The sequence below is a fragment of the Heterodontus francisci genome, chromosome 35 (genome assembly GCF_036365525.1).
Source record: "Heterodontus francisci isolate sHetFra1 chromosome 35, sHetFra1.hap1, whole genome shotgun sequence".
In the NCBI taxonomy this organism is placed as follows: Eukaryota; Metazoa; Chordata; class Chondrichthyes; order Heterodontiformes; family Heterodontidae; genus Heterodontus; species Heterodontus francisci.
Genome location: NC_090405.1, coordinates 37084138 through 37109670, shown reverse-complemented (window position 1 = coordinate 37109670; position 25533 = coordinate 37084138). Strand labels below are relative to the sequence as shown.

Below are 25533 nucleotides of genomic sequence, written 5' to 3'. Positions count from 1 at the left end.
CTTTTTTTTCTCCTCGTTGGAGGGAAGTGCTCGATCAGTGCACACTGCCTCCTTGCAAAGGCATGTTTGAGACAGAGAATGTGTTGCAGTGAATCACAATTACATACCCACATCCATAGCCTGAAGTGTCCCAGCCAAAGTACCATGATCGGGCCACCATAACTTTTGCTTTGGAATCGGGGAAACTATTCCATTGTTTTCTCCACACTTCTTGCCAGAAATCAAGACTGCATTTATTTAGTCACTGTACACCTTGCAAAAAAAAAAGTTTAATTCCATTTGTCATTCTGAACAGTGTTTGAATTTAATGACTTAAAAAAAAAATGCTTCAAAAGTACAATTTACCATGTGTAAGTTTTAAAGAGCAGGAGGGGAAGTCTACAGGTTTGAGTGCACACATTTTTTCCTGGCTGGAGAATTGTAATAGCAGCTAGGGCCAGTACCTGTAGCATGAATGTTTCCTAAAGGAAAGGGCTGATTGAGATGTAGTGTGTGCCAGAGTTAAGAAACAGTACAAGGTTTGGTGTGTTCTGCAACATCACTCGTCTGCACCCCTACCTCAGCCCATCTGCTGCCGAAATCACTCATCCCTGATTTTGTTAGCTCCAGACTGGAGTCTTGCAACATTCTCCTGGCCAGCCTCCTATCTTCTATCCTCCATAAACATGTACAAAATTCTGCTATTATCCTAACTCACATCATGTCCCAATTATCCATCACCCCTGTGCTTGCAGAACTGCATTGGCCCCTGGTCTCACAAAAGGCTACATTTTAAAATTTTCTTCCTAGTGTTCAAATCCCTCCCTTGTCTCACACCTCTCTATCTCTGTAACCTTTTAAAACCCCCCGAGAACTCTGCGCTTCTCCAATTCTGGTCTCCTGTGAATCCCTTCGCCCTTCCATTGGCAGCTATGTTGGCCCTAAGCTCTGCCATTCACTTAAACTTCTCTGTCTCTCTCCATTAAGACACTCCTTAAAACCTACCTCTGAACAAACCTTTAGTCACCTTTCCTAGTCTCTCACTGATGAGTGTTATTCTTGACTGCTTACACTCCCATGAAGCAGCTTGGGCTGTTTTACTTTGGTCCAGCTGTTGTTGCTGCTGAGCCCTGAATGTCAGCCACACATGAAAACTTGCAAATAACACTCTGGGTGCAATCAGTCGGGATCTGTAGGAGTAAAGACACTAGTGTTCTGTGTTATTAATTTCATTAAATAATGCTGCTCATTTGCTGCACAGTATGCTTGATTCTGCTATATTAAGGAACTATTTCGTTGATACTGTAAAAAGAAACTTATGAATGTTGATTGAGTGCTTTCTATGGCAACAGCTCAGAAAATGAGCAGTAGGGAACGGATCTGGAATGGAGTGAAGGAAAGCTGGATTTGAAAGTCAGTGATGAGGAGAGGCTTGGCTGCCACAGGTTGTTCCAGAAGATCACACCTGCAGAGAGCAGAAATAAGCTTCAGTTGTCATGCAGCAAGAGAAGCCCAGGGGAAGCAGTATTGGTTAAAGAACATTGTTTTATTCATTAAAAATGACAAGAGATAGTTACAGAGCTGGAATTAAACTGCAGAACCAAATGCATAATCTGCATCAGTTCAGCAGCAAAGCTGAGATTCCTGAACTCTCATTATTTCCATTTACCACATCAACTTGCACTGGCTGTGGTTTTGTGCATCGACTGAAAGGAAGAATGTCAATTTGCAACACATCCCTGTTTAATCTGGATGACCAATAATCTTGACATAGTAGGAGTAAAACCATTCTGCTGCTGAGCTGAAAAATGCAACAGTTGCAGTCAGTGGATTGTTTTCCCCCCAGAGCCACCCAACATTCACAGCTCAGATGTTCACTGAAGTGGGACTAACAAGCTCTGTACTAACACCTTCACTCCAATAACATGTTCTCTCTGACTTCTGCAATACATTTTCAGACTGTGATCAAGTATCAGTTTTGTAGGATGGCCAGTCTCTCTCATGATCACTAGAGCTGCTGTGACTGATGGTATCTCAACAAGAGCAGGGCCTTTGCACAAGGTCATTTGATAGCAAGCCTGTCTCCAAGTCAGGAGGTTGTGGGTTCAAGTCCCACTCCAACAACTTGAGCACAAAATTTAGGCTGACAGTCCAGTGCAATACTGAGGGAAGGTGCCGTCTTTTGGATGAGACGTGGAACCGAGGCTCTGTTAATCCTCTCAGGTGGATGAAAAAAATCCCACGGCACCATTTTAAACAAAAACAGGGGAGCTGTCCTGCCCAATATTTATCACCTATTCAACACTTGAAAAACATCGCATTGTTGTTTGTAGGAGCTTGCTGTGTAAAAATTGGTTTCTGCAGTTCCTATGTTACAACAGTGACTGCACTTCCAAAGTATTTCATTGGCTGTAAAGCACTTTGGGATGTCCTGAAACTGTGAAAGGTGCTATATAAATGCAAGTTCTTTGAAGAACTGGTAGCTGCACCAGTTGTACATGGCAGGAGCAGCAACATTTTAAGCAATTTACTGGACTGTGCCTATTACTAGTGACAGCCACTTACCAGATTGCTTGTTTAACAGGAAGTGAAGTATGCAACCATGTGACCACAGTGCTGCCATGTGACTCATACAGCCTAATTACCAGGGCATTTTTCTTGTCTTCAGCCTATTGGGCAGAAACATCCATGTATCAGTTTACAAAATATTTGCCCCCCTCGCCAGTTCAAAGCCTCTATCACAATAGGAGTGCAGCTCAATTATTTTATTGAGAAATGCACACTGTATTCCACCTGGAGATTTCCTCACCGCCCAGCACTCTCCAACTTTTTAAACAACCTACTTAACTCTCCAAAGTATGCTACTACCACAGAGCAACATTGACAGCATCCATGAAGTTTACTGCTCAAAACACAATCATCCTACTGGCTAAAAGAGGAAAATGTTAGGCTGATTGATTTGAAGAGTCAAAGAAACTGACAGGGTTACTGCCTGAACCTGTGACACCATCTAGAAAATTTTACTTTACAATAAATTATAGCAATATTACTGTATTAAAAATTGAATGGATTTTAAAAATGTGATCAACGTGTACCAGTCTTTTCCAATAGTTACCTGTTTAATAGTTTCCAGAATGACAGCAGGAGACTGGATCGAGAAAGCACTCCAGGAACTGGAAGTACTGACACTGGGTTCAGCAGGTACAATATGCAAGGGGTAGTTAATGTTGTATGCAAACTGAATCACATTGGCCTCTTGGAAAGAACCTGTAGGGGAAAGAGCACAGGACAAAGACTACAATTAAAATATTCTTTGGGTATGACCAGGAAAAATAGGTACTGTCATGTTCTGATTTGGTTTAAAAATCACATCAGGCATGCATGCAACTCAAATCAGTATCGCAAGACCGGGCATATAAACTCATGGTCAGTATAGGACTGGTGATTGCAAATAGTCACAAGTAGAGGAGTTCTATGACAACATGAAACTACTTGCAGGTCCATATACCATGTCACTGAATCACATCCATGCACCAGAGCCAGTGTGCTACCCCTCGCTGTACTATTTCTGCACCAGCTCTGGTATCCATATATGTCACTTGCCTACACCAGAACAGATCTGATGCACCTCTATAGAGTGCGATTTACACTGATACATGTCTGATAACCCTTCATTGTGTGTCTGCACAGATACGGATTCACGTACCCATCAGTACAGATTACTGCACAGATATAGGACTACGTACCCGTCCGTGTAGCTTGTCTGCACAGATAACAGGTCAATATACCTTACAGGCTGGTTGCACATATACAGATTTAGGTGCAGTGACATAATGTGTGCCTGCACTGCTAAAGCCTGGGTGCCCCTACACCCGTTATGGCCTTGGGGCATTTTACCAAGTCACTATATAAATGCAAACTTGTTAACAGATTCCTGACAAATTGATTTAAATATTCATGCAAAGTGACATCTGCAATGAAGCTCCCTGCCTTTTGCTCTTTCCATTTGGTACTCATGCTGCATCAGTACTGATCTCTAGTATTATTGATTCACACCTAGTTGGGAGTGATGGAAAAATCCAACAGCTGCACTGGTAGCACGAATGATAACAGACCTGTCCTTCCCAGCATCATCCTCCATATATATTATATAATATATATAACCCAAAAGTTTTGACAGAAGAGTACCAAATGGAAAGAATAGCAGAAGGCAGGGAGTTTCAATGCAGATGTCACTTCGCATGACTATTTTAATTATATGAACATTTAAATCAATTTGTCAGGAATCTATAACAACAACTTGCATTTATATAGCAACTTAGTGAAATGCCCCAAGTGACTTTAACAAATGTTTAAACTGAGCCACATATGATGATGTTAGGGCAGATGACCAAAAGCTTGGTCAAACTGGTTGGTTTTTAAAGGAGCATCTTAGAGTAGAAAGAGAGGCAGAGACAGTAGGGAGGGAATTCCAGGACTTGAGGCTAAATGGCTGAAGGCACGGCTGCCAATGGTGCAGCGATTAAAATAAGGGACGTGTAAGTGTCCAGAATTGGAGGAACCCTCATATCTCGGAGGGTTGTGGGGCTGGAAGAGGTTACAGAGATGGGGAGAGGAAAGACCATGGAGGAATTTGAAAACAAGATGAAAATTTTAAAATTGAGCTTTTGCTTAACAGGAGAGCCAGTGTAAATCAGTGAGCACAGGAGTGAAGGGAAAATGGGATGTGGTGTGAGTTACAATGCAGGCAGCAGAGTTTTGGATGAGCTCAAATTTATGGCGTGTGGAAGATGGGAGGCTGGCCAGGGGAGTGTCTTCTCTAATGAGTGTCTATTTGGTTCAGATCAACTGATCAATTGTCTCATTGCTGTTTGTATGACCTTGCTCAGTACACAAAGCTGCTGTATTTACCTACATAACAGTCACTACAATTCACAATAATTTAATGTGAAACATTTTGAAGTTTCCGAGAGCTGTTAAGATCCCAAGCATCAGCAAGTCTTTCTCTCTCAGCATCCATTGTGGAACTGGAAATACGGAAGGGATTTATTTTCTGTATATTCATCAGTAAAACAGGTAAGCTCACTTCAACCTATTTACCTGCATGGGGCATGATAGCATAAGTGAAATGATGATGGCCCATATCAGCAGTGGCATCTGGTGTTTTTGGAGCTCGCAAACTGCAAATAAAGACAAAATCATTAAGATTAGTCGGTGGGTTGGGGTTTTGACTGGAAGCTGTCGACATTTAACTGCAAAGGCGGGCGCATGTTCCTTTCAGGATGTCCTTTATATTTGATACCTGCAGTCTACTGTCGACAACTCTCTGAAAACAGACAGGTAACCAACCTGTACAGACACGGGGCAGATACCATCACCTAGTACTGATACTCTGTCATGTTGAACCCTCTGACAGTGCTTCAAAAGTAATTCATTGTGTGAATCATAGTGCCAGGGAATCCTGACTCACTGGATACACTACTAGTACCCTGCTTCAGTTCTTTATATATATTTATGTGGAAAAATGGTTGCTCAGTGCCCCAGTGATGGCTCCTGATGCCATCCAGCCACTTAGTGATCAATGCATACCAGACTGCCCATGTTCTATTTGACTTTCCAACAAAACATATGACTTCTAATGGGCAAGTGTTGTGATCTGTCAAACCACTGAACCCATCCCCCTGTGTCAGTATATTTCCTGTTGGGCAAGCACAGCCCATGATTGGCAACAGCCATGGAGGAGACAACGGCAGAGAGTGTCCCACCCGAAATACCAAGACTGTAAGCAGATGCCAGTGAAGGCAACATGGAGACAACATTTATTTATTGTTTCTTTGGATAAGACCAATGAAAAAGAAAAAAAAAAAAACACTGATTCGAGTTAAGGCACTGTGGAACATGATACTGAAGTGACCCACCGGACCTGGACTTCAGCTCTGATTTTACTGATCACTGAGCTGAGACCCCTTTAATGGGTGATCCAATAGCTTTGGAAAAGGTTCAAAGGAAAGCTACGACAATGATTCCTAGCTTAAGGACTTGGTTATTCAGACGGCGTTGGATCTTTTTACTTTAGAGCAGATGGGACATGGAGGTGGTCAAATAAAACTTTATAATTAATGAAAGGGCTGGATAGAGCTCCTATTAATAGATTATTCCAGTTTGATAGATTGGGGTAAACCATGCACATGCATTTAAATTACTCAGACTGGATGTTGTTCCTTTCCCAATGAGTGGTGAGCCTCTGGAATGTGTTACCAGCTGGTGTGGTGAGTGCTGAGTCTCTGCATCGCCTGCAAGAGGGAGCTGGACCAGTCCCTGAATGGAGCAAAGATCACATCAAATAAAAATGCAGTGGTTTTACAGATAACACTTGGCCCATATGATTTCCTGGAGTAGTTTTGATCACCACTGGCAGTTGGAGAGGATTTTCTTTTCCCCTTATTGTCCTTAGGTTTTGTCTGGTTTTTTTCCTCCTTTCCCAGGAGATTACATGGCTGCGGTGATGGTGGGGGGAAGGGTGGTGGCTGTTGTTTAGTCATGATGCTCCAACCATCATGAGTGTGAGCTTGATGGAGCAGCAGGTCTTTTCCTGTCTGTTATTTATATACGTACACAGTGTTGTTAAACTACACAGGAGGAAGCTTAAATCTTCTGACTTTCTAATTGTTCACCCAAGTTCTGATTCCACCATTCCTGCAACAATGAGCTGCTCTTTGATAATTTCAGGGCCGTTTTGCCCAGAATCTGAGAGATCTGTGGGTTTCCAACAGTCCAGCAAACCCATTGTCTCAGTCCCTCACTAAAATACAAGTCTTTCATTCTGATCCGCTTTCTGCACTGGCCAGTCTGAAGGAGTACAAAGATCTTGTGATCATCAGAAAATTAGACTAAATTTAAAGATTGGCATAGATCACACAGTCAGCCCCTCAATCCTTTCAGATCCCAACCCATTCCCTCCCAATCTGGCTTGACTGTTCAGTGGCTATACTGTGAACAGTGAATGGAGCTGCTGTACAATCATATATATGTATATAAATATATATTACACACTAAATAACAGCCTGTGACTTATATTAACTGTTGCATGGGACAGCGAAGTGTGGCTATTATAGAAGGGTGACCACTTTTTAAATATAACTAAAGACAGGTTCCACTAGGTGTTTGAACAATGTAAACCATCCTATCAACCCTCTGATATTTCCTTTCGTGTAGGTAGGAATTAAACCCAGGCCCAAGTTATGAGAGTTTTTGGACTCACTATCACCTTGTGCTGCAGGAGCATTTTTATCAGATTCCCATTCAGTTAACAAGGAACATTTACTCACAGACATACTTACAGATCTTAATACTGCCATTTCCTTGATAGCAATAAATCTCTGATTTTTATCGAGTACTTACAGGGAAAGTGTCATTATGTTTTGATGCACTGAGTATCCATACTTGCAGTCATTGAGCAATGCTACACCAAAGCCGTGCTCTGACAGATCGGCCCACTTGTGCCCCCAGACCTAGGGAATAAAAGCAAGTCATTTTCTACTGCGCTTCAGCTAAAGTGAAGCATCTCTCTTTCAGAATTGGAATATTTAACACAACTTTATTTTAAAATGACTTGAACCTCTCTGAATCAGGAAGAATTTACTGCGCCCGTTCTACAGTTCAAAGTGCAAGTGGAGGACTTCCTGCAAGGCCTCACTCGATTCTGCCACCAGTTGACCACTAGAAAGATGATCTTAAATACTTCCAGAAATGCTGGAACCACTCAGCAGGTCTGGCAGCATCTGTGGAAAGAGAAGCAGAGTTAATGTTTCCGGTCAGTGACCCTTCTTCGGAACTAGCAAATATTAGAAATGTCAAAGGTTATAAGCAAGTGAGGCAGGGGTGGGGCAAGAGATAACAAAGAAGGTGTAGATTGGACAAGGCCACATAGCTGACCAAAAGGTCATGGAGCAAAGGCAAACAATATGTTAATGGTGTGTTGAAAACAAAGCATTAGTACAAATAGGGTGTTAACGGACTGAAGGTTGAACAGCAGCAAGTCCAAACATGAAAAAAAATAGTGGGTAAGCAAACTGAACAAACTAAGATGAAATGAAATAAACATGAAAAAAAAAGTTGGAAAAATGTAAAAAATAAAAAGCTAAAAATAAAAGTAAAATGGGGGGCTGTCATGCTCTGAAATGATTGAACTCGATGTTCAGTCCGGCAGGCTGTAGTGTGCCTAATCGGTAAATGAGATGCTGTTTCTCGAGCTTGCGTTGATGTTCACTGGAACATTGCAGCAATCCCAGGACAGAGATGTGAGCAGGGGGGCGGGGGGGGGGGGGGGGGTTGGGGGGGGGGAAGGAGTACTGAAATGGCAAGCAACCGGAAGCTCAGGGTCCTGCTTGCGGACTGAGCGGAGGTGTTCTGCAAAGCGGTCACCCAGTCTGCGTTTGGTCTCCCAAATGTAGAGGCGACCATATTGCGAGCAGCGAATACAGTATACTACATTGAAAGATGTACAAGTAAATCGCTGCTTCAACTGAAAGGAGTGTTTGGGGCCTGGGATAGTGAGGAGAGAGGAGGTAAATGGGCAGGTACTACACCTCCTACCATTGCAGCGGAAGGTGCCATGGGACGGGGACGTGGTGGTGGGGGTAATGGAGGAGTGGACCAAGGTGTCGTGGAGGGAACGATCCCTTCGGAATGCTGACAGGGGAAGGGAGGGGAAGATGCGTTTGGTAGTGGCATCACGCTGGAGGTGGCAGAAATGGCAGCGGATGATCCTTTGGATATGGAGGCTGATGGGGTGGAAAGTGAGGACAAGGGGAACCCGGTCACGGTTCTGGGAGGGAGGGGAAGGGGTGAAAGTAGAAGTGCGGGAAATGGGCTGGACACGGTTGAGGGCCCTGTCAACAACAGTGGGGGGGAATCCTCGGTTGAGGAAAAAGGAGGTCATATCAGAAGCACCATCATGGAAGGTAGCATCATCAGAGCAGATGCGTCGGAGACGGAGAAACTGGGAGAATGGAATGGAGTCCTTACAGGAGGTAGGGTGTGAAGAAGTGTAGTCGAGGTAGCTGTGGGGGTCGGTGGGCTTATAATGGATATTAGTAGACAACCTATCCCCAGAGATGGAGACAGAGAAGTCGAGGAAGGGAAGGGAAGTGTCAGAGATGGACCATGTAAAGTTGAGAGAAGGGTGGAAATTGGAAGCAAAGTTGATAAAGTTTTCCAGTTCGGGGCGGGAGCAGGAAACGGCTTCGATACAGTCATCAATGTACCGGAAAAAGAGTTGGGGGAGGGGGCCTGAGTTGGACTGGAAAAAAGAATGCTCAACATATCCCACACAAAGACAGACATAACTAGGACCCATGCGGGTACCCATAGCGACACCTTTTACTTGTAGGAAGTGCGTGGAGTTGAAGGAGAAGTTGTTCAATGTGAGAACAAGTTCAGCCAGGCGGAGGAGGGTGGTGGTGATGGAAGAAGCGGAGAGCCCTCAAACCGTCCTGGTGGGGGATGGAGGTGTAGAGTGATTGGACATCCATAGTGAAGAGGAGGCGGTTGGGACCAGGAAACTGGAAATTGTCAAAATGACGTAGGGCTTCAGAAGAGTCACGGATGTAGGTGGGAAGAGACTGGACCAGCGGAGAAAAGGTAGAGTCAAGATAGGAAGAAATGAGTTCAATGGGGCAGGTGCAGGCTGACACAATGGGTCTGCTGGGACAGTCCCGTTTGTGGATTTTGGGAAGGAGGTAGAAGTGGGCTGTCCGGGGTTGCGGGACTATGAGGTTGGAAGCTGTAGAGGGAAGATCTCCAGAGGAGATGAGGTCAGTGATAGTCCTTTGGACAGTGGCTTGATGTTCGGTGGTGGGGTCATGGTCCAGAGGGAGGTAGGAAGAACTGTCTGTGAGTTGCGTTGAGCTTCTGCAAGGTAGAGGTCGGTACACTATACAACAACAGCACCACCCTTGTCTGCAGGTTTGATGACCATGTCGGGGTTAGACCTGAGAGAACGGAGTGCCTCAAGTTCAGAGTGGGACAGGTTAGAGTGAGTGAGGGGGGCAGAGAAATTGAGATGACCAATGTCTTGCCGATAGTTTTCAATGAAGAGATCAAGAGCGGGTAAGAGGCCAGGGGGAGGGCTCCAGGTAGAGGGGAAATGCTGGAGGCGGGTGAATGGGTCTGCTGGTTGGGGGGAGGACTGCTGGTCAAAGAGGTGAGCCCGGAGGCGGAAACCCGGAGACCAGTTTCCTGGTCCCAACGGCCTCCTCTTCACTATGGATGCCCAATTGCGCAACACCTCCATCCCCCACCAGGTTTGAGGGCTCTCCACTTCTTCCTTGAACAGAGGCCCAACCAGTCCCCATCCACCACCACCCTCCTCCTCCTGGCTGAACTTGTTCTCACATTGAACAACTTCTCCTTCAACTCCACTCACTTCCTTCAAGTAAAAGGTGTTGCTATGAGTACCCACATGGGTCCTAGTTATGTCTGTCTTTTTGTGGGATATGTTGAGCATTCTTTTTTCCAGTCCTACTCAGGCCCCATCCCCCAACTCTTTTTCTGGTACATTGATGACCGTATCGATGCTGTTTCCTGCTCCCACCCCGAACTGGAAAACTTTATCAACTTTGCTTCCAATTTCCACCCTTCTCTCATCTTTACATGGTCCATCTCTGACACTTCCCTTCCCTTCCTCGACTTCTCTGTCTCCATCTCTGGGGATAGGTTGTCTACTAATATCCATTATAAGCCCACCGACTCCCACAGCTACCTCGACTACACTTCTTCACACCCTACCTCCTGTAAGGACTCCATTTCATTCTCCCAGTTTCTCTGTCTCCGACGCATCTGCTCTGATGATGCTACCTTCCATGATGGTGCTTCTGATATGACCTCCTTTTTCCTCAACCGAGGATTCCCTCCCACTGTTGTTGACAGGGCCCTCAAACGTGTCCGGCCCATTTCCCGCACCTCTACCCTCACCCCTTCCCCTCCCTCCCAGAACCGTGACCGGGTTCCCCTTGTCCTCACTTTCCACCCCACCAGCCTCCATATCCAAAGGATCATCCTCCGCCATTTCTGCCACCTCCAGCGTGATGCCACTACCAAACGCATCTTCCCCTCCCTTCCAGTCAGCATTCCGAAGGGATCGTTCCCTCCGCGACACCCTGGTCCACTCCTCCATTACCCCCACCACCTCGTCCCCGTCCCATGGCACCTTCCCCTGCAATCGTAGGAGGTGTAGTACCTGCCCATTTACCTCCTCTCTCCTCACTATCCCAGGCCCCAAACACTCCTTTCAGGTGAAGCAGTGATTTACTTGTACTTCTTTCAATGTAGTATATTGTATTCGCTGCTCGCACTATGCTCTCCTCTACATTTGGGAGACCTAACGCAGACTGGGTGACCGCTTTGCGGAACACCTCCGCTCAGTCCGCAAGCAGGACCCTGAGCTTCCGGTTGCTTGCCATTTCAACACTCCCCCCTGCTCTCATGCTCACATCTCTATCTTGGGATTACTGCAATGTTCCAGTGAACATCAACGCAAGCTCGAGGAACAGCATCTCATTTACCGATTAGGCACACTACAGCCTGCCGGACTGAACATTGAGTTCAATCATTTCAGAGCATGACGGGCCCCCCATTTTACTTTTATTTTTAGTTATTTTTTCTTTTTTACAACTTTTTTTTTTCACGTTTATTTCATTTCATCTTAGTTTGTTCAGTTTGCTTACCCACTATTTTTTTTCATGTTTGGAGTTGCTGCTGTTCAACCTTCAGTCCGTTAACACCCTATCTGTACTAATGCTTTGTCTTTCAACACACCATTAATATATTGTTTGCCTTTGCTCCATGACCTTTTGGTCAGCTATGTGGCCTTGTCCAATCTACACCCTCTCCTTGGTTATCTCTTGCCCCACCCCTGCCTCACTTGCTTATAACCCTTGACATTTCTAATATTTGCTAGTTCCGAAGAAGGGTCACTGACCCGAAATGTTAACTCTGCTTCTCTTTCCACAGATGCTGCCAGACCTGCTGAGTGGTTCCAGCATTTCTTGTTTTTATTTCAGATTTCCAGCATCCGCAGTATTTTGCTTTTATTTGATCTTAAATACTTCAACTGGATCACCCTTAATCTTCTATACTCAAGGAAATACAAGCCTAGTCTATGCAACCTGTCTTCATGATTTAACCCTTTTAGCCCAGGTACCATAGATGCATTTAAACGGAAGTTGGATAAGTACGAGGAAGAAATGAATGGGTGGTTATGTTGATAGGGTGAGATGAAATAGGGAGGGAGAATGTTTCTGTGGAGTAGAGGCCAGCTCAGGTTGGGAAAAAAGAACCCGACCCGAACCCGACTGAACCACAGTAGACCAGAGACTGACCTGGCCCGAGTCCCTCCAATTTTGCCCCAGGTTCGACCCGACCATCCCTTTACTTACCTTCCGACTGGGAAGCTCCATGAAGCTGCAGCGCATGCGCGATGACGTCATAGTGACATCACTTTCTCACAGCGCAGACTCAGTTTCATCCCGGACTCCCAGCTCAGGTAAGTTTTTTTGAATTTCACTACTTAGCAGCAGAGCACTTACCATGTGTCCGGCCTGACCCGAACTGGACTCGCCCGACCTGACCCGAGCCTGAAAGCAGTACCCTGAGGATGGGCCCGACCTGACCTGAAGTCGTCGGTACCATGTTGGGTACCAGGCCTCTAGTGTGGAGCATAAATCATGAAGGGTCTAGACAGAATAGATAGAGAGAAACTGTTCCCATTGGTGGAAGGGTTGAGAACCAGAGGATACCGATTTAAAGTGATTGGCAGAAGAACCAAAGGTGACATGAGGAAAAACTTTTTCTTTTAAGGAGAGTCAGAGTCAGAGAGTCATATAGTTATACAGCACAGAAATAGGCCCTTCGGCCCATCGTGTCTGTGCCGACCATCAAGCAACTAACTATTCTAATCCTATTTTCCAGAATGTACTGCCTGAAAGGGTGATGGAGGCAGATTCAATCGTGGCTTTTAAAAGGGAATTGGATAAGCACCTGAAGGGAAAAATTCTGCACGCTATGGAGAAAGGGCGGGGGAGTGGGACTAGCTAAATGGCTCTTGCAGAGAGCTGGCACAGTCACGATGGGCCAAATGGCCTCCTTCTGTGGTGCAACCATTCCATGAAACCCTGGTACTGGACAGTTGGGCCACCTGACCTGTTTCTGTGTTGTACATTATGTGGAACTGCAGAGTAGCTGTGATATTCTCTGAATCTCCTCTCATGGTGATCAGGGATTTAGCAACATGGGGTGATTATCACAATATAGGGGGCTGCTCCACTGAATTCCCAAGAAATAGAAACGATTAAGTGACTACTAATGAACTCTGCAAGTGATTTTCCTGTCCCTGTACAGCATTCAGGCCTTTTTCCCCCAATCAGTCCACCTAGTAAGTGCCTTTTAGCAGGAAGCTGGAGAACATGCCACATACATTCCTTTGCAAACTGTCAGCTAAATGCCCATTCCAACACCACATTAAAAAGAATAACTGCTGAAGTGATTAATGTAATTTATTGGCTGTGGGAGTCATGCACAGGAGTGGCTGAATAATTACAATAAAAAAAGCATATGACATGAACTGGCAGATGGTGAAACTAGCATCAAGAATTCTTTTTTCAAGCTTAGTTGGCTTGGGGCTGTCAAACAATGAGGCGTGAATAAGCTGGGCTGTGATGCCCCGCAGCTCGTCAGCACTCACTAACTAGCCTCATTTAGGAAGAGCTGGCATGTGGACGAGGTATCAGAGGATGGCTGGTGTCCAACACTATCCCAGTTTTCAGCAGGAAGGATGGAAAACTGATTTTAAAAAAACATTGACTGCCATGGCTGAACTGAAATTGGTCAAGCTCAGGCTCATAATGTTCAAAGTGAAGGGCACCGTTAGTTTCGGGTCAAGAAAGGGAAAAGACACATTCGATTTAAAGTCTTTTAGAGGTTAGAATCTCTTGAGTTTGTCATTTCAAGTTGAGCAGGTTGTTACTTGCAAACAACTTACATTTGTATATTGCTTTTAACATAGTAAAACATCCCATGGCACTTAAACAAACCTTGTGCATTCTTCATAAACTTTCAGCTGTGCTAAAAAAAAAAATGTAATCCTGGTAAAACGAGGTGCCGAGTAGAGTACAGAGTTACTCTGGTAAGTGCAGAGCTACAACAGGTTCTATTGTCCTGCATTTTCCAACAACGCCTGCCTTCAACCTCATATATTGAAAAACTCTCATCAGAACATTTTTAAATTTCAGATCTTTGCCAAGGGTTTTAAGGAACTTTGTTTTTCTGTTTTCATCTGCTGCTGAAACACTCATTCCATGATTTTTTTTTGTAACCTCTAGACTCGACTATTCCAGTGCTCTCACCTTGCACCCTCTGTGAGTTTAAGCTTATCCAGAACTCTGCTGCCAACATCCTAACTTGCATCAAGACCTGTTCACCCACCACTTCTTGTGTTCGCTGACCCACAGTGGCATATAGTCCAGCAAGGCTTCGATTTTAAAAATTCTCATCCTGGTTCTCAGGTTCCCTCATAGCCTTCATTAGTGGCTGTGCCTTCAACTGCCGAGGTCCTAAGCTCTGGATTACCTCCCTAAAGCTCTCTGTCCTCCTTTAAGACGCTCCTTAAAACTTACCTTTTCTGACCAACCTTTTAATTTTAGTTTCTCCTGCAAAGTTCTTTGGGATATTTTACTATGTTCAAGGTGCTATATAAATGCAATTGTTTCTATAAGTTGACCAAAACAACAACAAAAGTTCAAAAGAGTGGAGGTTGATGTTCTCATTGTAGAAAGTGAGTCAGAGGAGTTGCTGAGCCTCACTGTGAGGGAATAGCCGCAGACACATTCATGACCCCAGGATGCTTCAGTGAGCTTGCCATTTTGAATGAATGCATGTTAATTCACAGTGTCAGATCAATGATTTCTCCCAAAGACATCATCAGTGCTCACTATGTGAACAAGAATATCCTGAAAAATAACAGAAACAAACAAGAGGGGAAGGTGTGGGCTGAAGGCACTCATAACAACAGCAGGTCAATTAACCACTCTGGGAAACAGTTCCTGCCACAGGACAAGAGCAGTTTTTGTCTTCTAAATACTTAGCTCCTAAAACAGTGCAGGAACATTTCAGCTTAATCAGAATATGATCTTTCCCATCTCCTTGACAACCTCTGTATAACTACCAATTATTGGAATACACTTGATTTGGAGACATACATGTCAACATGATTCGGAAGAAGCAAATAATGGAGCAAACATTTCAGATGTGCCTGACTGAGCAACTAAGGACGTTGCCAAATATAGTGAGGAAATTGGAAACTATTCATAGAAGAAATAAAGCAAGGGCAACAGCCATCTCCATACACATCAACTCAGTAAACCCACAAAAGCTGACCAAGAGTTTCAACAAAGCTGACAGACAGCTCAATGGCCCCGACTGTAATGTGTATAATATATGAAAACAAGTAGATGACTTAAACTACAAAGTACACCCACATCCCATCATCTGCATTAGGGGGAAAACAATCTGAAGAGCACAAAAGCACAGTGTACACCAGGAGTGGATTTGGAAATTTCAGATGGGGGTGCGAATCTCGAAGGCGGAAGGCTCGTTGTCTGAGAAATACCTCAAACCTCCCTCCGTCCTCTGCCAAAAAAAATGTTGATTTAAAAAAAAATTTTCAGCATTTTGGAGCCTACTGCAATTCTATTTTTCACGTCAAAAGTAATTGCAGGCATTTTAAACGTGAAAGTACAGATTTCAGTACAACCTTACGGAGTCCAATCCTGCGCAATGGGATTGTAATTCATGGACACTACGCTGGCTGGTGAAATGAAACCTTTATAACATTCACCTGCTTCAAACCCAACAGTTTAAACCGCCAGCTAGACCCTCGCATGAACAGAGCCGGAGAGTAACAGTGTCTGCTCTACTTCAGCCCAAGGCAGATCAGCAGGGTAGGAGGGAGTTATGTGAAATTATAATTGTGCTGTGTGTACAATTTCTAAAAATATTTGAACAGAATCAAATGAGAAAAAAGCATCAGGTAAGATTCCAGCTGTCTTGGAATTACCAAGTTAGATTACAGTAAAGCCTCTAACCTGCAGACCTGGCTCAGGCATGTTCGATAACAAGAACTGTTACTATTCTCTTTTTTTGATTAGTGCTTTTATTGCCCATCCCTAATTGCCTTTGAGAAGGTGAGCTGCCTTCTTGAACTGCTACAGTCCATGTAGGGTAGGTACACCAACAGTGCTATTAGGAAGGGAGTTCCAGGATTTTGACCCAGCGACAGTGAAGGAATGGCGATATAGTTCCAAGTCAGGATGTTGTCTGCCTTAGAGGGGAACTTGCAGGTGATGGTGTTCCCATGCATCTGCAGCCCTTGTCCTTCTAGGTGATAGAGGTTGCGGGTTTGGAAGGTGCTGTTGAAGGAGCCTTGGTGAGCTGCTGCAGTGCGTCTTGTATATGGTACACACTGATGTCAGTGGCGGAGGGAGTGAATGTTGAAGGTGGTGGATGGGGTGCCAATCAAGCAGGCTGCTTTGTCCTGGATGCTGTCCAGCTTCTCGAGTGTTGTTGGAGCTACACTCATCCAGGCAAGTGGAGAATATTCCATCACACACCTGACTTGTGCCTTGTAGATGGTGGACAGGCATTGGGGAGTCAGGTGGTGAGTTATTCACCACAGAATTCCCAGCCTCTGACCTGCTCTTGGAGCCACGATATTTATGTGGCTGGTCCAGTTCAGTTTCTGGTCAATGGTGACTCTTAGGATGTTGATAGTGGTGGATTCAGCGATGGTAATGTTATTGAACATGAAGGGAAGATGGTTAGATTCTCTCTTGTTTGAGATGGTCATTGCCTGGCTCTAGTATGGCGCAAATGTTACTTGCCACTTAGCCCACACCTGGATGTTGTCCAGGTCTTGTTGCATCTGTACACAGACTGCTTCAGTATCTGAGGAGTCGCGAATGGTGCTGAACATTGTGCAATCATCAGCGAACATCCCCACTTCTGACCTTATGATGAAGGGAAGGCCATTGATGAAGCAGCTGAAGATGGTTGGGCCTAGGACACTACCCTGAGGAACTCCTGCAGTGATGTCCTGGGACTGAGATGATTGACCTCCAACAACCACAACCATCTTCCTTTGTGCTAGGTATGACTCTAACCAGCAGAGTTTTCCCTAACTCCCACTGACTCCAGTTTTGCTAGGGCTCCTTGATGCCATACTTGGTCAAATGCTGCCTTGTTGTCGAGGGCAGTCACTCTCACCTCACCTCTGGAGTTGAGCTCTTCTGTCCATGTTTGGACCAAGGCTGTAACGAGGTTAGGAGCTGAGTGGCACTGGCGGAACCCAAACTGAGCGTCACTGAGCAGGTTATTGCTAAGCAAGTGCCGCTTGATAGCACTGTCGATGACCCCATCCATCATTTTGCTGATGATCGTGAGTGGACTGATAGGGCAGTAATTGGCCCTGTTGGATTTGTGCTGCTTTTCCTTAATAGGACATACCTAGGCAATTTTCCACATTGCAAGGTAGATACCAGTGTTGTAGCTGTACTGGAACAGCTTGGCTGGGGCGCAGCTAGTTCTGGAGCACAAGTCTTCAGTACAATTGCTGAAATGTTGTCAGGGCCCATACCCTTTGCAGTATCCAGTGACTTCAGCCGTTTCTTGCTATCATGTGGAGTGAATCGGATTGGCTGAAGACTGGATCTGTGATGCTGGGGACTTCAGGAGGGGGCCGAGGTGGATCATCCACTCGGCACTTCTGGCTGAAGCTGGATGCAAATGATTCAGCCTGGTCTTTTGCACTGATGTGCTGGGCTCCCCCATCATTGAGGATTGAGATGTTTGTGGAGCCTCCTGCTCCTGTTAGTTGTTTAATTGTCCACCACCATTCACGACTGGATGTGGCAGGACTGCAGAACTTAGATCTGATCCTTTGGTTGCCGGATCGCTTAGCCCTGTCTATTGCATGCTGCTTCTGCCGTTTGGCATGCAAGCAGTCCTGTATTGTAGCTTTGCCAGGCTGAAACCGCACTTTTAGGTATGTCTGGTGTTGCTCCTGGCATGCCCCCCTCCACTCTTCATTGAACCAGGGTTGGTCCCCCGGCTTGATGGTAATGGTAGAATAGGGGATATGCCGGGCCATGAGATTACAGATTGTGGTTGAACACAGTTCTGCTGCTGTTCATGACCCACAGCACCTCATGGATGCCCAGTTTTGAGTTGCTAGATCTGTTCGAAATACATCCCATTTAGCACAGTGGTAGTGCCACACATGATAGTGGGTACCCTCAAAGTGAAGACGGGATTTTGTCTCCACATGGACAGATGCATCTGCGACAGGTAGATTGACGAGAACAAGGTCAAGTATGTTTTTCCCTATTGTGGGTTACCTCACGACTTGCTGCAGACCCAGTCTAGCTGTTATGTCCTTTAGGACTCGGCCAGCTCGGTCAGTAGTGGTGCTACCGAGCCACTCTTGAGTGGGGGACTTCAGTGTCCATCACCAAGAGTGCATTTTTGCCCTTGCTACCCTCAGTGCTTCTTCCAATTGGTGTTTAACATGGAGAAGCACTGATTCATCAGCCGACGGGAGACAATAGGTGATAATCAGCAGGTGGTTTCCTTGCCCATGTTTGACCTGATGGCATGAGACTTCATGGGGTCCGTAATTAATGTTGAGGACTCCCAGGGCAACTCCCTCCCGACTGTATCCCATTGTGTTGCCACCTCTGGTGGATCTGTCCTGCTGGTGGGACAGGACGTACCCAGGGATGGTGATGGTGGTGTCCGGGACATTGTCCGCAAGGTTTGATTCCGTGAGTATGGCTATGTCAGGCTGTCGCTTGACTGGTCTGTGGGACAGCTCACCCAATTTTGGCACAAACCCCCAGATGTTAGTAAGAAGGACTTTGCAGGGTCGACAGGGCTGGGTTTGCCGTTGTCGTTTCCGGTGCCTAGGTTGATGCCGGGTGGTCCATCCGATTTCATTCCTTTTCTTAGACTTTGTAGCGGTTTCATACAACTGAGTGGCTTGCTAGGCCATTTCAGAGGGCATTTAAGAGTCAACCACATTGCTGTGGGTCTGGAGTCACATGTAGGTCAGACCAGGTAAGGACGGCAGATTTCCTTCCCTAAAGAACATTAGTGAACTGGATGGGTTTTCAGAACAAATCGACAATGGTTTCATGATCACCACGAGACTAGCTTTTTTTTTAAATTCCAGATTTATTAACTGAATTCAAATTCCACCAGCTGCTAGTCTAGTGACATTACCACTAAGCCACCACCTCCCCTCCTTTTCTTTCAATGTGGACTAATTCAATGGAATGACGGATTTACTGATTTTCAACAACAATCGTGCACAAGTGCACACTGGGTTCTGGATGCAGACTGTACTCAACAAATTACTCCCCTCCCCTATATCGTGTCCAAATATTGATATCTGGCACATATAATTTCAGAAGGACAGCAGCACAGGTGTTAGTAAGATACACCAGTGAAGCAGGTGTCTGGACTGAATCTCCAGTCCACAGGTTAGCAGTATTAATGATAAACATCTCTTGCGCCTGAGCTATGTGTACAATCTGGTTGACTTTCTTTACTTTAGGCTATTCTTTAAGATCATCAAGCCATGTTTAAAGCCATCAATCTATGTATATCTTGGTCTTTTTCTTCTCTTTTCCCCTCCACCAAGTCAACAATTAGCTGTCCCGGTGATTCTCAAATGACATGTACATAGAATTCTGTCTTTCTTTGGGCTACTGATCTCGGTAGCTCTCTGGTTTGTGTTTTGCCTTGCCATGTTGAGTACCTGGTCATTCATCAAGTGTAGCACTGAGCTTGGGAGAACCATTCTCAGAAATAAAGCCAGAAGAATTCAAGCACTCTATCTGCTACGTGCTAGGCTGTGACTCCAAGCTCCATATCTACATAAAATCATCAAAGCAAATGTAGAATTAGGGGGAGGCAGTGGCGTAGTGGTATTATCACTGGACTAGTATCCCAGAGACCCAGGGTACTGATCTGGAGACATGGGTTCCAATCCCACCACAGCAGAAGGTGGAATTTGAATTTAATTAATAAATCTGGAATGAAAAGCTACTCTAATGATGGCCATGAAACCAGTCAATTGTTGTAAAAACCCATCCGGTTCACTAATGTCCTTTAGGGAAGGAAATCTGCCATCCTTATCTGGTCTGACCTACATGTGACTCCAGACCCACAGCAATGTGGTTGACTCTTACATGCCCTGAAATGGCCTAGCAAGCCACTCAGTTGTACCTAACTGCTACGAAGTCAATAAAAAGGAATGAAACCGGAGGAACCACCCGGCATCAACCTAGGCACTGGAAATGACAATGGCAAACCCAGCCCTGTTGACCCTGCAAAATCCTCCTAACTAACATCTGGGGGCTTTTGCCAAAGCTGGGAGAGCTGTCCCACAGACTAGTCAAGCAACAGCCTGACATTGTCATACTCACGGAATCATATCTTACAGACAATGTCCCAGACACTGCAATCACTATCCCTGGGTATGTCCTGTCCCACCAGCAAGACAGACCCAGCAGAGGTGGAGGGACAGTGGTTTACAGTAGGGAGGGAGTTGCCCTGGGAGTCCTCAACATCGACTCCGGACCCCATGAAGTCTCATGGCATCAGGTCAAACATGGGCAAGGTAACCTCCTGCTGATTACCACCTATCGTCCTCCATCAGCTGATGAGTCAGTACTCCTCTATGTTGAACACCATTTGGAGGAAGCACTGAGGGTGGCAAGGGCACAAAATGTACTCTGGGTGGGGGACTTCAATGTCCATCACCAAGAGTGGCTCGGTAGCACCACTACTGACCGAGCTGGCCGAGTACTAAAGGACATAGCTGCTAGACTGGGTTTGCGGCAGGTGGTGAGGGAACCAACACGAGGGAAAAACATACTTGACCTTGTCCTCATCAATCTACCTGCCGCAGATGCTTCTGTCCATGACTGTGTTGGTATGAGTGACCACCGCACAGTCCTTGTGGAGATGAGGTCCCGCCTTCACATTGAGGATACCGTCCATCGTGTTGTGTGGCACTATCACCGTGCTAAATGGGACAGATTTCGAACAGATCTAGCAATGCAAAACTGGGCATCCATGAGGTGCTGTGGGCCATCAGCAGCAGCAGCAGAACTGTATTCAACCACAATCTGTAACCTCATGGCCCGGCATATCCCACACTCTACCATTACCATCAAGCCAGGAGACCAACCCTGGTTCAATGAAGAGTGCAGGAGGACATGCCAGGAGCAGCAGCAGGCATACCTCAAAATGAGGTGTCAACCTGTTGAAGCTACAACCCAGGACTACTTGCATGCTAAACTGCATAAGCAGCATGCAATAGACAGCTAAGTGATCCCATAACTAACGGATCAGATCTAAGCTCTGCAGTCCTGCCACATCCAGCCGTGAATGGTGGTGGACAATTAAACAACTAACTGGAGGAAGTGGCTCCACAAATATCCCCATCCTCAATGATGGGGCAGCCCAACACATCAGTACGAAAGATAAGGCAGTAGCATTTGCAACAATCTTCAGCCGGAAGTGCCGAGTTGATGATCCACCTCGGCCCCCTCCTGAAGTCCCCAGCATTACAGATGCCAGACTTCAGCCAATTAGATTCACTCCGTGTGATTTTAAGAAACGACTGAAGGCACTGGATACTGCAAAGGCTATGGGTGCTGACAATATTGCGGCAATAGTACTGAAGACCTGTGCTCCAGAACTTGCCGCACCCCTAGCCAAGCTGTTCCAGTATAGCTACAACACTGGCATCTACCCGGCAATGTGGAAAATTGCCTAGGTATGTCTTGTACACAAAAAGCAGGACAAGTCCAATCCGGCCAATTACTGCCCCATGAGTCCACTCTCAATCATCAGTAAAGTGATGGAAGGTGTCATCAACAGTGCCATCAAGCAGCACTTACTTAGCAATAACCTGCTCACTGATGCTCAGTTTGGGTTCCGCCAGGGCCACTCAGCTCCTGACCTCATTACAGCCTTGGTTCAAACATGGACAAAAGAGCTGAACTCAAGAGGTGGTGAGAGTGACTGCCCTTGACATCAAGGCAGCATTTGACCGAGTATGGCATCAAGGAGCCATAGCACAACTGGAGTCAATGGGAATCAGGGGGAAAACTCTCTGCTGGTTGGAGTCATACCTAGCACAAAGGAAGATGGCTGTGGTTGTTGGAGGTCAATCATCTGAGCTCTAGGACATCACTGCAGGAGTTCCTCAGGGTAGTGTCCTAGGCCCAACTATCATCAGCTGCTTCATCAATAACCTTCCTTCAATCATAGGGTCAGAAGTGGGGATGTTCGCTGATGATTGCACGATGTTCAGCACCATTCGCAACTCCTCAAATACTGAAGCAGTCCGTGTAGAAATGCAGCAAGACCTGGACAATATCCAGGCTTGGGCTGATAAGTGACAAGTAACATTTGCGCCACACAAGTGCCAGGCAATGACCATCTCCAACAAGAGAGAATCTAACCATCTCCCCTTGACATTCAATGGCATTACCATCGCTGAATCCCCCACTATCAACATCCTAGGTGCTACCATTGACCAGAAACTGAACTGGAGTAGTCATATAAATACCGTGGCTACAACAGCAGGTCAGAGGCTAGGAATCCTGCGTCGAGTAACTCACTTCCTGACTCCCCAAAGCCTGTCCACCATCTACAAGGCACAAGTCAGGAGTGTGATGGAATACTCTCCACCTGGATGGGTGCAGCTCCAACAACACTCAAGAAGCTCAACACTATCCAGAACAAAGCAGCCCGCTTGATTGGCACCCCATCTACAAACATTCACTCCCTCCACCGCCGACACACAGTGGCAGCAGTGTATACAATCTACAAGATGCACTGCAGCAACATACCAAGGCTCCTTCGACAGCACCTTCCAAACCCGCGACCTCTACCACCTCGAAGGACAAGAGCAGCAAATGCATGGGAACATCACCACCTGCAAGTTCCCCTCCAAGTCACACACCATCCTGACTTGGAACTATATCGCCGTTCCTTCACTGTCGCTGGGTCAAAACCCTGGAACTCCTTTCCTAACAGCACTGTGGGTGCACCTACCTCACATGGACTGCAGCAGTTCAAGAAGGCAGCTCACCACCACCTTCTCGAGGGCAATTAGGGATGGGCAATAAATGCTGGCATAGCCAGTGATGCCCAGATCCCATGAATGAATTTTTAAAAAAAATGTCATCATCTTCATGCTGGTTTGCAATCTAAGCTGTTGATTTGCAGTCGATCTTTCATACTATTAAATATTGGATCAGTGCCGCTATCCACCTCTGATCTCAGTTACCACCCTAACTAATTTGGCTGCTGAGGAGCAAAGGCTATAAATGGGCTACATTATCTTCAACAAATTTCTGGAAGATGAATTTCTTGTACATTTAGCCGGACATCTTTCACTCGTACTTCATTTTCAATAGTCAAACAAGCTGCTGAGCTTCACCTCAACCTTGGAGACATGTCGAAAGATAAAGTTCTATAAAACAATGCCTTATCACACAGTTCTTTGAGATCCAGAACTAGACAGTGACCAGGAACTGACGTCCCTGTCTAAACACAGAACTGGAGTAGGTCATTCAGGCCCTTGAGTCTGTTCCGCCATTCAATTAGATCTTCAATTAACTCCATTTACCCACCTTGTTTCCATATCCCTTAATACCCTTACCTAACAAAAATCGAACAATCTGAGTTTTGACATTTTCAACTGAACCCACAGCCTCAACAACTTTTTGGGGGAGAGGGAGTTCAAGACTTCCTCTACCTTTGGCTTGAAGAAGTGTTTCCTGACATCACTGCTATACAGATCAGTACTATACCAGGCTCACATACGAAGCCACCGATACCAAATTCACAGACCACCTTCAATCCCAAAAATCTGAACAATGCACCAATATTAATGCTGTATTCTACCCCCATGTACTTTTCAGGCTCATTATTCTGTTCAATTGCTGAAGGGTAAGCCGTGCCTGTATAATGCAATTACATGTTTTCTTTACCTCAAAACGCGCCCAATCCCATGAAGTGTTCCGGTGTGTTGGCCGCTGTAGGTGCCCAAACTGGATTTCGTACGTAGCATTGGGACTGTGCACTGCTGTGGGGAACTCCACTTTCAGAAACCTGTGTGCTTCATGCCACTCCACCTGCAGCAGAGAGACATAGTTCAGTCCAAAGGGTCGTTAAGTGCATGATTTAAAGCAGCAAGCTTTCGGGTTCCCAAAATCTGCTCACCTCTGTTTTAAACTTAACATAGGGACAACAGGCATCCAGTATGATGTCTTGGCGAATCTTGCTGGTGTCACTGATACGGATAGAGTGTCTTACACTTCCCCTGACTCCGCCAGGGCACACTACCTCCAGAGATTTCAGCACTTGTGAGACAGGCTTCCTAATGAGCAAGAAAAAAGGGTGCCAGATGAGATCAATTCAGATACCTATTCCATTAGACAAAACATCTGTATGAGCTAAACTCAATCCAAAACAATGTCATGGTATCAGCAGTGGCTCAATGATGGCTTCAAGCCCCACTCCAGAGACTTGAGCATATAAATAGCAGACAATCCAGTGCTATAGTGAAGTGCCGGAGATACCATCATTCAGATCAGACAATAAATTGAGGTCCCGCCTGCCCTCCCCTTTGAATGTAAAAGATCCTATTTCATTATTGAATGAAAAGCAGAGGAGTTCTCCCTGGTGCCTTGGCCAATATTTATACCTCAATCAACATCACAAGAAAAAATTATCTGGTCATTATACTTTGCAGTTTGTGGGAGCCTGCTGTGCGTAAATTGCTGTGTTTCCTATATTGCAACAATGACTTCAAAAGTACTTCATTGGCAGTATGGCACTTTGGAATGTCTTGAGATTGTGAAAGGCACAGTAGAAATACAAGTCTTATTTTTCTTTTTCTTTTCCCAGAGGGAACGATATCGATTGCTCGGTTATACAATAAGGTGGACCGAAGTCTGGATTATACAGAGCCACTGTGTTATACAGGGATTCTGTATGGCACAATCAATGTAAAAACATAGGGGAAGCTCTATGGATTGAATGGTGGGTTACTTGTTGAAGGGATCTCTAGTGATCATGAAACTACTGGATTGTTGTCAAAACCCATCTGATTCAATAATGTCCTTTCGGGATGGAAATGGGCCATCTTTGCCCAGTTGGTCTTATTGTAATTCCAGACCTCAACTCTTAACTTCCCTCTTAAATGGTTTAGCAAGCCACTCAGTTGTATTCAAGAAGGGGGCTCACCACCAGCTTCTCAAAGGCAATTAGGGTTGGGCAATAAATGCCGGTCTTGCCAGCAACACCCAAATCCCGTTAATGAATAAAGAAAAAATAAACTGAAACAGGCTGCAGAACTGGTAAAAGACAACCTGGAAGGGGTTGTACAGAGGATGACAGAGGGCATGAAGGAACTAACCC

The 25533-nt window shown here is 45.5% G+C and overlaps 1 protein-coding gene across 2 annotated transcripts in view; it reads right to left on the bottom strand.

Annotated features, from left to right (window-relative positions):
• Window positions 1–249: 249 nt before the first annotated feature.
• The window catches only part of man2c1 (mannosidase, alpha, class 2C, member 1), an 83489-nt gene continuing 58205 nt past the window's right edge, over window positions 250–25533 (bottom strand). Inside the window, exons 18-24 of one of the 2 annotated variants that reach the window (XM_068015354.1) lie at window positions 24334–24490; window positions 24102–24245; window positions 7381–7490; window positions 5080–5159; window positions 3095–3246; window positions 2545–2648; window positions 250–1444 (exon numbers count right to left, since the gene is read on the bottom strand). In XM_068015354.1, the coding sequence (XP_067871455.1) occupies window positions 1333–1444; window positions 2545–2648; window positions 3095–3246; window positions 5080–5159; window positions 7381–7490; window positions 24102–24245; window positions 24334–24490 (859 nt within the window). In that variant the 3' untranslated portion in view covers window positions 250–1332. Of the gene's footprint in view, window positions 1445–2544; window positions 2649–3094; window positions 3247–5079; window positions 5160–7380; window positions 7491–24101; window positions 24246–24333; window positions 24491–25533 lie in introns of those variants that run through there. The other variant, XM_068015355.1, reaches the window with a different exon arrangement.